Raw genomic sequence first — 14,429 nt, forward strand, 5'->3', positions numbered from 1 at the left:
GGCTGAGCCAAAATACAGCACAAGCTAGTTATTTGGTTTTGACTGATTTTAATATCTCATGTACTAAACACAAAATATTATTGTGGCAAAGGAACTTACTGTCCTTCGGTCAATGCCAGATGTTTAGTGTTATCTTAGATTAATCTGTTCAGAGACAAAGAACTTTGATTTGTTTAAGTGTAAGGGGCATAAAACACAATACAAAGACGTATTCTGTTGGTCTGCGAGATCAAGTTCCCACTGGTATGAAAACTTGAGAGTTGTGATTGTCAGAACAAGTTACTTGGGAGAAACTGGGATGACATCTCCAAATGAATCCACTTCCTCTTTGTTATATGTGTATTTTTTTTTTACTTGTTTGAACACAAGTAGTTTTGGTCATTTTGTGTGATCTTGTTTGTTTTTTGTTTTTTTTTAATTGTCCTTGGCGGGCAAATGGACAAATATCTAAAACTCATGCAACTAGACATGTTAAACTGCAAGCCTAAAGTCTCTAATGTCTCAGTCTGTTAATAACGTATAATAAGGTGTGTCTCTTATGTAATTGCAGGTGTTTGCAGACTACGAGAAGCTGCTGCACTCTGAGAACTACGTCACCAAGAGGCAGTCTCTAAAGGTTGGATGCAGAGTTTTAGATTTGTAATCATTAGAACTAGTCTGTTTGGCTAAAATTCTCACATAAAAATATGACCCAACACTGTGGATTGATTTTTGCTGTGAACCTATACATGTTGCAAGAAATTTTCTTCAAATGGGAATTAAATAAGCGCTTATTCAATAGAATGGTGTACATTAAAAATAGCGGGGGAATTAAACATGACTGATTAGAGAAAAAACTACCACCACATAACCAACTCCTTGATGATACCAATGTACCATTATGGAATTGGTATTTACCCTGGCAATGAACTCACTGCTTCCAACAGCTCCCCACTAACCCACCACTGCTGTACGCCAGTTGGACAGATAGCGTTAGCATCATTTGGTGTGTGGTCTGTTTGTCCATGTCACTATCAGGCCTGGATTTACACTTTCTGTACTCAGGAAACATTAATCCATTGAAGTTCTCCGAATTTCTGTCACATTGTTTTTGATTATTATCAACATATTCCTTCAGCTTCTGGGCGAGCTGTTATTGGACAGACATAACTTCACGGTGATGACGCGTTACATCAGCAAGCCTGAGAATCTCAAGCTGATGATGAATCTGCTACGAGACAAGAGTCCCAACATCCAGTTTGAGGCCTTCCATGTCTTCAAGGTAAAAACACAATGCTCATCAGCAAATATGGATCCATTCAATTAGCTCATTGCACTATAAAGTTTACCAAAACTCAGACACAGTTTGTCCAGGAGGTAGATTCTCTCTTAGTGTCTGTTTTATGTAGAACATTTGTGTTTTCTGCTGCCTATTTCCTCAGGTTTTTGTAGCGAACCCCAACAAGACGCAGCCCATCATCGACATCCTGCTCAAGAACCAGACCAAACTAATCGACTTCTTGAGCAACTTCCAGAAGGAGCGCACAGATGACGAGCAGTTCAACGACGAGAAGACCTACCTAATCAAACAGATCAGGGATCTGAAGAAACCGGCCTCCTAGAGAAGCATCCCTCCCTGCCCACTAACCCAAGTTTTTATTGATAGGAAGACATACAGTAGAAAAAAAACACATTAAAGATAATGGTTAGTCTATTTAAAAAAAAAAAAAAAAATCTTCAAGACGTTATTTGTCTTTTTTCTCTTTTCTCTTTGTTGGTTCATTTAAAACTTGTGCAAGAGTAGTTCTCAATCGCCGATCTTTCTTTTGTACATTTTTCTCACGAATTCTGTTTTTATTTTTCTTCATTTGTATCGTGTAGTGCCACAGCTCATGGTGTTGGAGGCAGCTGATTTGCTCTATTGGGAGAACTAGCGGTTAAAAAAGCTTCAGACAAAACAGGCGTGCCAATTTTTGTACAGTCACCAGTTGCAGGTGCTCTGTTAGTCGCTGCACTTGAGTTAATTTGTAACTGTTTAAATGAAGTAGCTGCAAATCCCAAAAATAATGAAGAATTCCTGCTTTTTTTTTGTTTTCAATGTGTCTGGGTGGGATCAGGCAAAAAAATATATATACTTCAGAATGAGAACATCTTAAGTGGGAAACACATTCTCAGTCTTTGCTTAATGGCAACAATAATCCTCGGTTGCCCTCTGATAGCCAAACGCCTCTTTCTTATAGTACTGGCAAAGCCAACATTCCCTCAACTTTTCTTTTTCTAAAACTAAAAAAAGCATCATCATAATCAAATACAATCCCAAAATGCCAATGCAGCTTTAAGTCTTGTCTTCCTTACTATTCCTTGCACACCTCAACAACTGATTTGCGTATTTCTGACAGCGTCGTGACAGATTTTAGCCAATTCAACGGGGGAAAAGGCTGAATCAGTTCAGTTGAGAACACACTACACGATATATAGAGGCTGATCTGTCTATGATAGCTTTCCAATATCACAAAGCTTTGGCGCTTTTCCGAAAAATGTTCGGCAGGTCGCTGCAGATGTTATGTTGTGAGTGCACTGTGAGTTTCAGGTTTTAAATCGGCTCTGACTGGTCATGATTTGTTTTTCACCACCGTGATCCTGCAGTTTAAGAGAGGGGTTTATCTGAACCAGACTAACCTGCAAAAGTTAACTTTTATCATCAGTCAATCAAGATTTTAAAAAACCCTGTGCCATTCAGTTTAACCGAATAAGCTTGAGTAAGGCTGAGAATGGGTGTTTGGAGAGAATGGATTTTTGTGACGGTTGACCAAAAATTGCCAAGAAAAAATAGTAATTCTAAGACTATTTTAAAATTTGTCTTTGAAATGAAGGGCCTTTTTAATTGAGTTATTGGGCTGCTGTCGGAACAGTAAGCTCCAATCATTTTGATCACTGGTTCTCTCTGCTGGTGGCTGACGGCACTTTCTGTATGATTAAAAAAAATATGATGATTCAAATGTTTGTTTGTTTTTGTTCATCTTAAGCTGATCACTGTTTTCACATTGCTTGATGGTCATTTTTTGCTTTTTATCTAGTTTCATTTCTCGTCATGTACAGTTTATGGTTTGTACACCTGAAATGAGTGCCATTGTGAGTGAGAACATTGAACATTAACAGGAGGCACTTTGCTCTTAATGAGAGATGAGAGCAGCTGTAAAGATGGCTGTTGGTGTTTTTGTTTCACTCTTTTTCTTTCTGTACTGTAACTAGTGTTTTTGCTCTGATTTGGATCTTATGTTAGTATTAGAGAGGTAAAGATTCAGAGGTGCCTTTTTGGTTTGGCGTGTTTTCCCTTTTCTTTTTTTGTATTTTTAGTATCACTCTAGGGGGAGCTTAATTATTATGTTAATGGAAATATGCTCTGGATTGAACATATTTGTTGTGATTAAGCAGTGAACCTCTTAACTCACTATATTTGAGTTAGACTGTCAGTTTTTAAACTTTTTGCAGCTGATTGGTTGCCATTGTGTACGGAGCAGGGTCACAGTTTCACTTTGAGTTTGTCACCAAAGTAGCGCTGATTCAACATGTGAATTGCAAACTTGTGCCGGCTAACTCATCTGGAAACCCATCGCAGAGTGAGGCCATATTTGACCTGTTAACAAGATTCGATCGTGAATTGTAACTGTGAAAAATCCACATGTAGTTAAAGGACCAAAAAATTAGCAAAATAAATGTGGTTAAAATGCTACTTCTAAAGTGGTGTTGGTTTTATATTTTATTTTAAAATGGAAAAATGATCATGAATCCATTTTCTAAAAATTAAGTTTAAGTCAGTAAAATTGAATTTATTTTCCAATCAATATTGGATGTTACTTTGAGCCTTTTGTTTTATGGAGTAAATTAATGAAAATGTCTTTTTAATGAGAACCTTTTCCTCTAAACAGTTTAAAGTTACATCCAGGACTAATATTTAGCTGCCACATGTTAAATACAGCAAATCTAAACAGAAATAAAGGCAGTAGTGGAGTACAGTAGGGTTAATGTAAACCTGTGAATTGACATTCTGCTTTTCCCCCCTCCATGTGGTGTAAAAGAAATGCAGTTTTGGGTGGAAACAATACCAGCTTTTTTATGTTATAAGCTGTGCCATATTACACTATATCAGACTATAACATGAGGATGCAAAAGTAGACCAACCAGCTTTACATGAGACTTGCCAAACTCAACTGCGTCTTTGATTTTGCTTGTTCAAAAAAAAAAAAAAATAATAATGATCAACTTTGGTCCCAGCAGAACTTCACTTCATCTTCCCAGTGTCCTCTGAAAGCAGCCACCTTTTGCCCCCACCCCCACCCCCACATTGATGCTATTGTACCGCATTCACAAGAAATAAAAGGATGGGAATGCATCTTCTGTGTGTGTGTCACTTGCTTACAGTCAGGTGGAGTGCAATTACAGATGCTGAGCTGCTCAATCGAGTGTAAAGATACCCCTTATATTTTCGGAATAACTTTATTTTCATTTTGTGTGTATTTATCTCATCAGCCTGAAAAGATGCTGAGAGGCTCCAGCAACTCTTAGATTAGTCCTTCTGTATGATTTAGACCTCAGTTACAAAAACATTTGAACAGCGTGTTATTGTACCAACAGAAATATGTAAACCAGTTCTGCTTGATGTAGCATTGTATCTCATACCTCTTAATCCCTGTGAAAATAATTAGGATTACTTGCTATAAAGAGACCTTTCATAGCTTGTGTCTTGACTAGTGATCAAACTTAAACTCATGCTTCCTTTATAAACTGAAATGTTGCTGCCTCTTTGTGAGGATAAATAACTTTGATCTTTCTTCATTTTGCGTCTGTTCAAATCAAATGAAACACAATATAATTGTAAAACAGTCTTTCAAATAAAAACGTACAGAGAGATGCTTCTTCTTTTAAACCTTGTTCAAGTCAACATCCAGGGGCAACAGGGGCTACCTGTGCACACATACTTACATGATTTCTTGATATCAAACACTTTACACAATTTACATAAACTATTCAGCTTTTGTATAAAAAAAAATCCACATACTGGGTTTATATTACTATTTTAAATATATTATTTTTTGTGGTATCTCTATTTCCCGTCTTGCTCTGCTTCATTTCGTTCAGTCACTGTGTTCTTTACACCTCTTCTATTGTTGATGCAACCATCCATCCCTTCTTAGTGGTTTCCCTTTGAAGTCAGCGTGTTGTATGGTTTTCAGCTTGTTCTTGTCTCTCCACACCGCTGACTTCTTAATAACAGGACTGGAAGATAGATGGAAGATACAATGCTAGGAAAGTTTCAGATTAAGTATTTTAGAGGAAGGCTGGCACTTCTTGACACCTTAAAGGACACGGGGGACTTTCCTCCAGTCACCCGCCAATAACAATTCCCAATTAAAGCAGCCCCTGGCAGTCCAAATATAGCCTTTTAGGTGCAACTGTAAACTGCCAGAGTTGGCTGCTGTTGGCTCCTGTTATCACTCAGCTTGGTATAAAACATAAACATGCAGCAGCAGATTTAACAGTCTCCAGAGGGACACAAGAAAGATGCTAATGTCGATGTCCTGATTACATAACCTACAAACTGACCGGTCTTGCAAAAAAACATGGCTCACAAAACCAATCTCAGTCCTACATAAAAAGGGCAAATAGAGAACGTAAAACGTAACGTAAAATGTGGTACCCAGATTTGATCTTCAGGGAGGAAATGACTAATATTCTGATTTCTTTTTTGCTGCATCCATAAAATATCAAATCTGTGGGTCGTGAGCTAAAAACATGATTCTGTTTTTGGTATATCCTTTTATCTGTCCATCCATCCATGCGTGGCTGATGTTCAGCGAAGAGTAGGTGAGTCGTGGGATCTGTTGGTGCACATCTTCTTGTTGCTGTGGCTCTCGTGCTCAGCCTGCCTGCTGTGCTTCCCAACGTAACCATCTGGAACAAAAGACAGTAGTGTTACAATACGAGGCAAGGCTGGTCTTTTTTCCATTTATTAATTCCTCTATTCTGTAACTTCACTCTACACTTGCTTTGTGTTTCTAAATACACCCTTAATGGCTGATTAACAGAGCCAGATGACAAGGTGGGACTTACTGCCAAGGTGAGGAGACGACGCCAAGCAAACTGAAGGGCTCCTCTGCCACTGTGAAGACAGAAAAATGTCATTCTCCAAGGAAACGGGCGATATCTACTTCCCCAAGACATCAAAAAGCGGCTGTGTCAGAGATAAATCTATTATGTAATAGAATAAATTAACACATATCTTCCTTTTTAACATATTCTTTAAAGCTTGAGTGCAGAGTGAAGTTGTATTAGCTCTTGATGGGTTAAAATTTCACTAAGATAGACGCAGAACATAGATGCAGAGATGGTGCATGATTTTTCTTCCAATACACACAAAGAAAATCCAAAACATCAGGAAGTTATTATAATATAGTGAATTAAAGCAAGAAAAAAAAAGATTAACAAAAAAAGAACCCATGTACCCACTATGAATTTACTGATGTTCTTGAGGCTGCTGAACCTCAGGTAGGAAATGTCTCCCTTGTCCTTGTCCCTGTCCTGGTCGGTGGTGTAGATGTGTGTAATGCCGGCTCCTCTGATCAGAGGGATACACTCATCACAGGGACATTTGGTTACAAACAGCATGGTGGGCTCCTCTGGTTTGATGCCTCGAGTCCTAAAAGCATCAGGAGGAACACTTCTGTCAAACACGGTTTAGAATCAGAGGAGACGTCAGCGGGTGGAACATGTCAAGACTGGTTACACATAGATGAAGCTTTTTTCAGATGTCTTCCTCTGCTGTGTAAACGGCGATGCTCTGACCTGAAGGTGATGGCGTTCTGCTCTGCGTGTACAATGTATCTGTATTTGCGTCTCTGGCGGTCCTCTTGTTTGTTGTCCATCTGGGGGTACTCGGCGTAATGTGAGCCTGCCGGGTAAGCGTTGTAGCCGCAACCCACCAGGTACAGACACCCTGTTCCACCGCTGCTAGCCTGGGATAAGTGAGCAGTTCAACAAGTTCCATCAACAGTATCAGTGAAAATAGGAATGCAGCAAAGTATTACCATTTATTTCAGCGTTGTGCATGCTGGCACACCTAAATGGAATGGAACCATTATTAACATTACCATTTCCAAATCAAAGGATTAGTTCGACATTTTGGAAATTATGCTTTTTGATTACATGGATGAGAAGATCGACACCACTCTCGTGCATGTATGCTAAAATATGAAGGCACAGCCAGGAGCCGCTTAGCTTAGCATAAATACTTGAAATGGGTGAAAACAGCCAGCCTGGCTCTGTCCAATTGGCCTTCCAGCAGCCTCTAAATTCACTCTTTAACGCTCTTGGCTCTAAATAATTATAGTATTTAATTTTGCTTACATAAAGGTTCTCACTCACACAAAATGTAATAAGTCAGGAGTATGTTCTCATCATCTGGCTAGAGGGATTTGTCAAAAGCTATCAGCTTGAAACAGCGCACTGTATCCTCCCACGCTGAAAACATCAATACATTACTACAATCACCCATAAATGGATTTATTTGATCCCATTTTGGGCGGAAACAACCCCATCTGTATGAGGCTATTATCAGTTTTCGCCATGCTGTCAAATCCTGACTGACGCAGTAAACATAAAAATAATGTAATTGTGCGCCCGAGATAAAAGAGCCAAATCAAAGCAAAGTGAAGAAAGGTGAGCTCACCGACTGTCCTTTGGCCCAGATGACAGCACCCACACCCACTTTAGGGTCCTCTGTAATAAAAGTATCAACATGCATGTGAGAAGCTGGTGACAAATGGCAAACTGACATGAACGCTGTTTAAAATGATAGTGACCTTTAAGCATCTGCTGCCTCAGTCCTTTAAAAATCTAAGAGTAACTGCAACAATACTCGCACGCAGAAATATAAGGGGGACTTTTGTTATCCATGTTTCTTGTAATCTGGAAATATTTATCAGGCTTCAAAGCAAGTATAGTGAGTGCAGCAACAGTTAAATTATTGGACTGACAACTGTCAGACAACTTTTCTCTGACATATTATCACCCATTACTTACTCTATCTATTTGATTATAGTGTTGGACATCTATAGAGTTAATTTTGCAAGTGTTTATCTCTATATGTTCAGTCTGACCTGTAATAGGATATGTACTGCTATACTAAATCCCCCTAAAGTACTGTGAAGCAACAGAAAAAACAACCAGACCTGTTCTATAAGCCAGAAGCCTGGATTGGATAATGCAATGGCGAGCCACTTCTTGGGATAGTCCCTCGTGACGAGGAGGCAGTGAGGACTTGGGGTCAGGGGTTGAATGCTGTTCCCTGGGGTCACAGGAATGACACAATCAACAACAAATAACAACTGTGGATTGCAAGCGAATGAAGATTCCCATTTCCAAATGTATAAATAACTGAGTGTTTCTGACCTGTGGAAGCCGTAGTGTTGCTGTGGCACCCCAGCAGCCACTGCAGCTAGAACCTCCACCAGCCCCATCATGTTTTGTCTCAGGTTGGAGAAGTACGGCTCCACACAGAAGTTCTCCAGGCCCATTTGGGTCAGAATCTCCCGGTGCTGCCGAGACGTCTCGAGCAGGAACTGTCTGGAGAAATCCTTCAGGTGTCTTGTCCGCTCTCTAGAAGGCAGGAAGAATTTCTCCAATTTATATAAAACACTACTATGCTAAGCCACTTTTTTAAGAATGAACTGAAATGCAGACATTGATCATTTTTTTACTCACTAACATTTCTCCAAAGAGTGTCTTAGTGTCTGCCAGATGAAAGAAGCTCTGACATGATAAAAGTGCTGATATCCAAGTCTTCTAATTATTACTGTACACTCACAAAAGATAAGATTTACAAGCAGCCTTTAGTGAATGTAAATGCTGCGCATTTGCATAGCATGTAATCACATTCATACACTGAGCTGCTCAAACAGAAACTAACATTCACACGCAATGCAGCCTGGAGGAGCCGGGGATTGAACCTTCCGATTCACGGGCAACCCGCTCTACCTCCTGAGCCACAGCCACAGGTGGTGTGTACTTAACCTCCACCCTGGAATTTATTAACTATCAAGAAAGCAATAACCATTTAAAAAGTGTTTCATGCACATGAACACTTAAAAAGTATAACAGTCAATTGAAGTCTCTGCACCTAGCCAAGTAATCACAGAGTTGTTTTTATTACTGCTGCAGCAACAAAGGTAGGTACAGTGAGTAGCTACAGTGTGGTACCTGTTAAAGAGTTCCTGTGTGTTCAGCCCTGGTTCATCATCAGTCACTCTCTCCATGAAATCACACTCTCTGGACGTCTCGTAAACAAACTGCGCCAGGCCGGGCGCCAGCGGCTGCAGCAGCACGCAGATGTGAGGACAGCTGTTGGACTTCAGCTTCTCTGTCGCCACGGCGTCCAGGGCAGCCTCCTCCATGATGCACACAGGTGGACTGTGGGAGTTTACATGGTTTGTAGAGGTGGACCTCAGCATGCTGATCTCAGGGTCTCCGGGCCAGAAGGAGATCTGACTGACTCCAGCTAAAAAAGGGCAAAAAGCATCATCTGTATTTGCTTCCTGTTAACTTTCACCAGCGGAGGTACAGCCGAGCTTGAGGTCAGAAGGACAGTTCCAAAGTTCAGCTAAGTGCCAATCTATAAAAACCCCAACTGAGCTGTATAAAAAGTCTGTATTGAGACTTTCATCACACCCTGTACAAGGATACGGTTCGCACAGCTCAGGTTGGTGCCTCAACATGATGTAGCGGCTGAGGGGGGGCAATGTAGTCAAAAAACAAAATAAAAAACACAGGGGCTGGAATGAATCAACGTGTTGTGAAGCAGTAACAAAGCAGGTGTTCTACTTGTAAAAATCTATGCAAAACATCTGGAATGTAAACTGTAAAAGAGTCTCTACTCTCAAATCATGATATTGACTGTCAGCAATAACCTTAATTAACTAGATATGCCACCTTGAAAGTTATAGAAACTGTGAAGATATAGTTAATTACTATTAAATAACGTTTCACAACATAACACAATATAAGTTATAAAAAGTTATAAATTAAGTTTGTTATCATTTTTTTAAAACAGCATTACACTACTAATTCTGAAATACACAAATTTAATTTAAAACAAAGTAATAGGCTGCAAAGAATTATGTCTTTTTGCTGCCCAAACTGTTATTATTGAAAATGATATTACAGCATGTGGTGCTGCAGCGACGTCTTGTTCATATTCTTCATTGTTTGTTAGAACTTTACACACACACTTAGTGATGGATTTATAAATAGCTGTTGAAACTCAAGCTTGCTTGGAAATAAGAGATTTCAGTATATTTTGAATTGAAACATACTTAAGTGGCAATAACACCTCCTCCTTTGAACAGAGACCTGTTTCTGTTCAGGGATCAATATGTGGGACTCGTTAACCACAGAACTCAAAATGCAGGGCGCGGTTAGCTTAATTGGTAGAGAGAGCACGCCCCATGTACAAGGCTGAGTCCTTCCTGTAGCGGGCTGGGTTCCAATCCAGCCTGCGGCCCATTGCTGCATGTTGCGCCCTATCTCTCTCTCACTCTCTCTCTCTATCCAATTTCCTATAAAGGAGGGATGATTTTAAATAGAATAAACCAAGATCAGTCATTGAATGCTTTTCTGTTACTTTTTTTGTTGTTGGTATTTTTCTTGTATCATTGAGATGTTTCTATGTTTTCACGTTGAACTGTTTGTATCTGTATAAATCTGTATAAAGGCCCAACTTAGCCTGATAATCAGACTGAACTTTTTCATTTCACCTTATTCAAAATTGTCTTACTGTTTTAAATTGATAAGCAAATTGGAGATGTGAGCAAGTCTGGGAGATGTCTAGAACCAGTTAGGCATTCAAGAAAGTAGAGTTGAAAACAAGGCTAGGATATAAACACTATATGGCACTTGTCCAAGCTATGTCATTATCCTTAGAAAAACCTCATTGTCACATAGCATTTTTCTTTGTATCTGTCTACTAATCTCTCTGGCATCTATCTAAAGTTTCTCCCTCTCTCCTCACCGTTGATGATCATCTTGAGGCAGGTAGCGCAGGGTCTCCTAGAGAAGTACAAGTGACAGTCAGCCAGGCAGGCGCCATGTTGGATGATGGCTGCCTGTCCTGCGTGGAGCTCAGGCCCTGAACAGTGGAGCCCAACCACCTTACTGTCCCGCACCACCACCAGACCCATCCCACGGATCTGGAGCACAGCAGAAACAAAACTATTAATTAACACAGAGAACCATAACACACTGTGTGCTAAATGTGTCATAGATGAACTGAATTTTTTTACTGGACTGTGGTCATCCTCTTCAGGTTGCTCCTGGGGGAACAGCTCCATCCACAGACTCAACAAGGTAAACAGGTTTACCTTCGATAACCTGAAGCCATGACCTGGAGGACGGCCAAAACAAGAATGATGAGTCATCTTGTCCATCCTTTAAAAGGCAAACCGTCTTCACGCAAAGGAGCCTATACACTGGCCGGAGGGTAGTAGGAGAATGTCATGTATGTGAAGGAGTGCCAGGGTCGAAGTTTTGATGGATTAAAAGCCGCCTCTGGCTTCTTATGCGTATCACAGATGCAGCAAAAAGAAGTGACAGCAGCAAAAGCAGACTATCCTATTTTTCTTATTATTCTGGATAGATCTAAACCTTGATGTGCTGCTATGACCATGCATCTACATTATTATCTTAAGTTATCCATTTGCCACTCGAAATGATTATGTCCATGACAACTTAGGTTGACTCACTTGCATGGAACAGGTGGAGGAACTGAATGTAACTTGCTGACCAGCAGCATGGAGGCGACACTGGAGTTGAATGCTTGAAAATGCATTGCTTTTAAATACGCAAAAGGGTTATCTAATCTTGATTGTTTTTCTCCAGTTGTCAAATCAAATCTATAATGTATTTCAACAATTTCCCCTCCCTACTCTATTTAAACCTTGCACCCACTCAGCTGGACTCGACTATGACACACAGAGCTGACAAAAGTACACTAATAATTTAAGGTATTACCATGGCGGTCACTTGATAAATAAATAAATGTTTTCCTACAAGTGGTCATTGTGTATATTTGTTTGGCATGTGATAATGACTGACAGCTCATAACACTGTGACAAGGATGGTTACTTCTCACAGGAGAGAGTTTAGAATAAATCAGGATAATGTGAATTTCCTTCTGCGATACTTTTCTTGAGACACTCATGATGAGTACTGGAAAGCTGCTTGAGAAAAGACAGCTACATTTGCTTGCACTGGTGAACACTTTCTGTCTCTCTCTCACACTCACACACACACACACACACACACACACACACCACACACACACACAAACACACACACACCAGCTGTTTTATGACGTGAAAGAAAAGAAACCTACGTAGCTACACCACTACAACATGACCCCTCTCTTCGTGTGGCTCACCTTGCACTCTGCTGTCAGTCTGGGTGCTGCTCTCTCTCGTATCTCGACCTGGCCGGGACTGACCCGGGTCGGCTCGGTTCCTTATGTCGCTTCCTTCCATTCGCTTCGCAAGAGAGCGAAATAAATTCTCGGTCCCGGCCTTCAGGAAGACAAGAGCACCTGGTAAGGGGACAACACTTGAAGAAGAATGAATATTAGCCTGGTAAACAGTGACAAGCAGTCTCTGAGCTGCACCGGAGACTGTAGGAAAGAAGCCGCACGCATATACACACAGCTTCCGGTCAGCGCTTTCACAATAAAAGTCAAAACAAATTCATAGGCTAAATAAATGTTTGCTTTAGGCGTACAATTATGATTGCCTTGGTTTTTAGTCGACACTGTCAGTGCAATGAATTAATACGAAGTTTAATAACACGACAGAAGGATTAAAGCTTTTATTTTGATAGGTGAGCCATGTGTTACCCTACTCTGCGAAACCTTGTTATAATTGCCATTTCCTTGAAATCGAAAGTCCACCTTCACAGAATGCATGACGTTATTACACCAGCACAAATCCAGCCATGTGTTACCCTACCCTGCGAAACCTTGTTATAATTGCCATTTCCTTGAAATCGAAAGTCCACCTTCACAGAATGCATGACGTTATTACACCAGCACAAATCCAAAAATGGGAAAAGAGGTGGATCAAACACTCCGAGACAAAACGGTTGACAGCTAGACTTTCACTTGCTAAATGTTACATACAATATGTTTCTGTTAGTCTCAGGGACGTGCACAGACACTTCTCATAATTACTTATGATTTTTTTTTTTTGACATAACGTTAGTTTCACTAATAATTTGTTTATTTTTGACAAGGCAATAAATCCTTTTAATTATTTGGGTCTTATTGGATTTACATAACACTTTTCGTTATTACTTGGTTTCACATTTGAGGGAGGGTTGTCTGTATCATGTAAAGTTACTGTTTAAGGCAGGACACGTTTTCATATAGTGGTCAATGAGATTTTGGTCTATTTTGCTTTTGTCTTCTTTTACTCATGGAACAATACATGGTAAGAAAACTTCCAAAATACACATTTAGATGGAGCTTGTTTTAAGGCTGCCTTTCGTCGGTTTGTATTAGTAGATTTCTTCTAAATGAATTCTAATTCGAATCTAATCTGCATATTTAAACATAACATTTCAAGGGGAAAGAGTCTTGATGTAAGTAATTTACTGAGGAAGCTCTGTGGTGACATGCTTTAGTTATTTTCTTTATCCTATTCACCTGCAGTGACTTGTCAAATGTGTGCAAATTAGCGCATTTTAATTAGTTAAAGCCTAATTTACATATCAATGTGGCGATCTTGATTACATTATTAGACACTAATTTTACTGTATTCACCTGCTGTGTCTACATTAAGTAGGCTACAGTTACATTGTCTCTTGCGATTAGCTGTAAACTCGAGGCACTAGTAGTTTAGTATCACCACTCACTTCCATGCTGGGAGGGGCTGCTGCCTGTCTGCGTGAGTGCGCTGCTTCGGAACTCCAGTCTCATCTCCTGACCTGATATTTAGATATAGTAAATATATATTTGACAGGAAAGCTGTGCATATATATATATATATATATATATATATATATATATATATATATATATATATATATATATATATATATATATATATATATACACACACATACATACATATTACATACAACATACACAGTATATAAAAATTTAAAAAAAAAAAAAAAAAACAACCCAGAGGTACACGGCACTTTCTCTTGAGGAAGAAAAAGGGCAGGTGCTTGAGCCCCTTTTGATGTCTATGTGTGCACGTGCCTGGTTACTCTATACTGTTATTTCCTGCCCTCGCAATTTTAATATCTTATTTCAAAGGAGAACGGACCTTACTTGTTCCTAACGCGGCTAACTTGACGTAGTTCCGTATTATTTCCGCAATAACCAGAGCCCTTTAAAGAGAAAATCGTCC

The 14,429-nt window shown here is 39.7% G+C and overlaps 2 protein-coding genes across 2 annotated transcripts in view; one reads left to right on the forward strand and one right to left on the reverse strand.

Moving 5' to 3' along the window:
* Positions 1–3,712, forward strand: part of LOC119915705 (guanine nucleotide exchange factor DBS-like) — a 37,671-nt gene extending 33,959 nt beyond the window's left edge. Inside the window, exons 9-11 of the mRNA XM_038735407.1 lie at positions 547–616; positions 1,118–1,261; positions 1,422–3,712. Coding sequence (XP_038591335.1) covers positions 547–616; positions 1,118–1,261; positions 1,422–1,601 — 394 coding nt within the window. The 3' untranslated portion in view covers positions 1,602–3,712. The remainder of the gene's footprint in view (positions 1–546; positions 617–1,117; positions 1,262–1,421) is intronic.
* A 1,176-nt stretch (positions 3,713–4,888) lies between these two features.
* On the reverse strand, positions 4,889–12,716 carry cdadc1 (cytidine and dCMP deaminase domain containing 1). The gene is made up of 11 exons (XM_038719297.1): positions 12,449–12,716; positions 11,313–11,413; positions 11,042–11,219; positions 9,235–9,532; positions 8,428–8,634; positions 8,208–8,323; positions 7,706–7,755; positions 6,823–6,992; positions 6,487–6,676; positions 6,091–6,139; positions 4,889–5,931 (listed from the first exon to the last, which is right to left on the reverse strand). The coding sequence occupies exons 1-11, from the start codon at positions 12,546–12,548 to the stop codon at positions 5,831–5,833; spliced, it is 1,560 nt and encodes a 519-aa protein (XP_038575225.1). The 5' UTR covers positions 12,549–12,716; the 3' UTR covers positions 4,889–5,830.
* Between the last annotated feature and the right edge of the window lie 1,713 nt (positions 12,717–14,429).

The sequence above is a fragment of the Micropterus salmoides genome, unplaced genomic scaffold, assembly GCF_014851395.1.
Source record: "Micropterus salmoides isolate LMB-PRFRI ecotype aquatic unplaced genomic scaffold, ASM1485139v1 Ms_hic_scaffold_1, whole genome shotgun sequence".
Classification (NCBI taxonomy): Eukaryota; Metazoa; Chordata; class Actinopteri; order Centrarchiformes; family Centrarchidae; genus Micropterus; species Micropterus salmoides.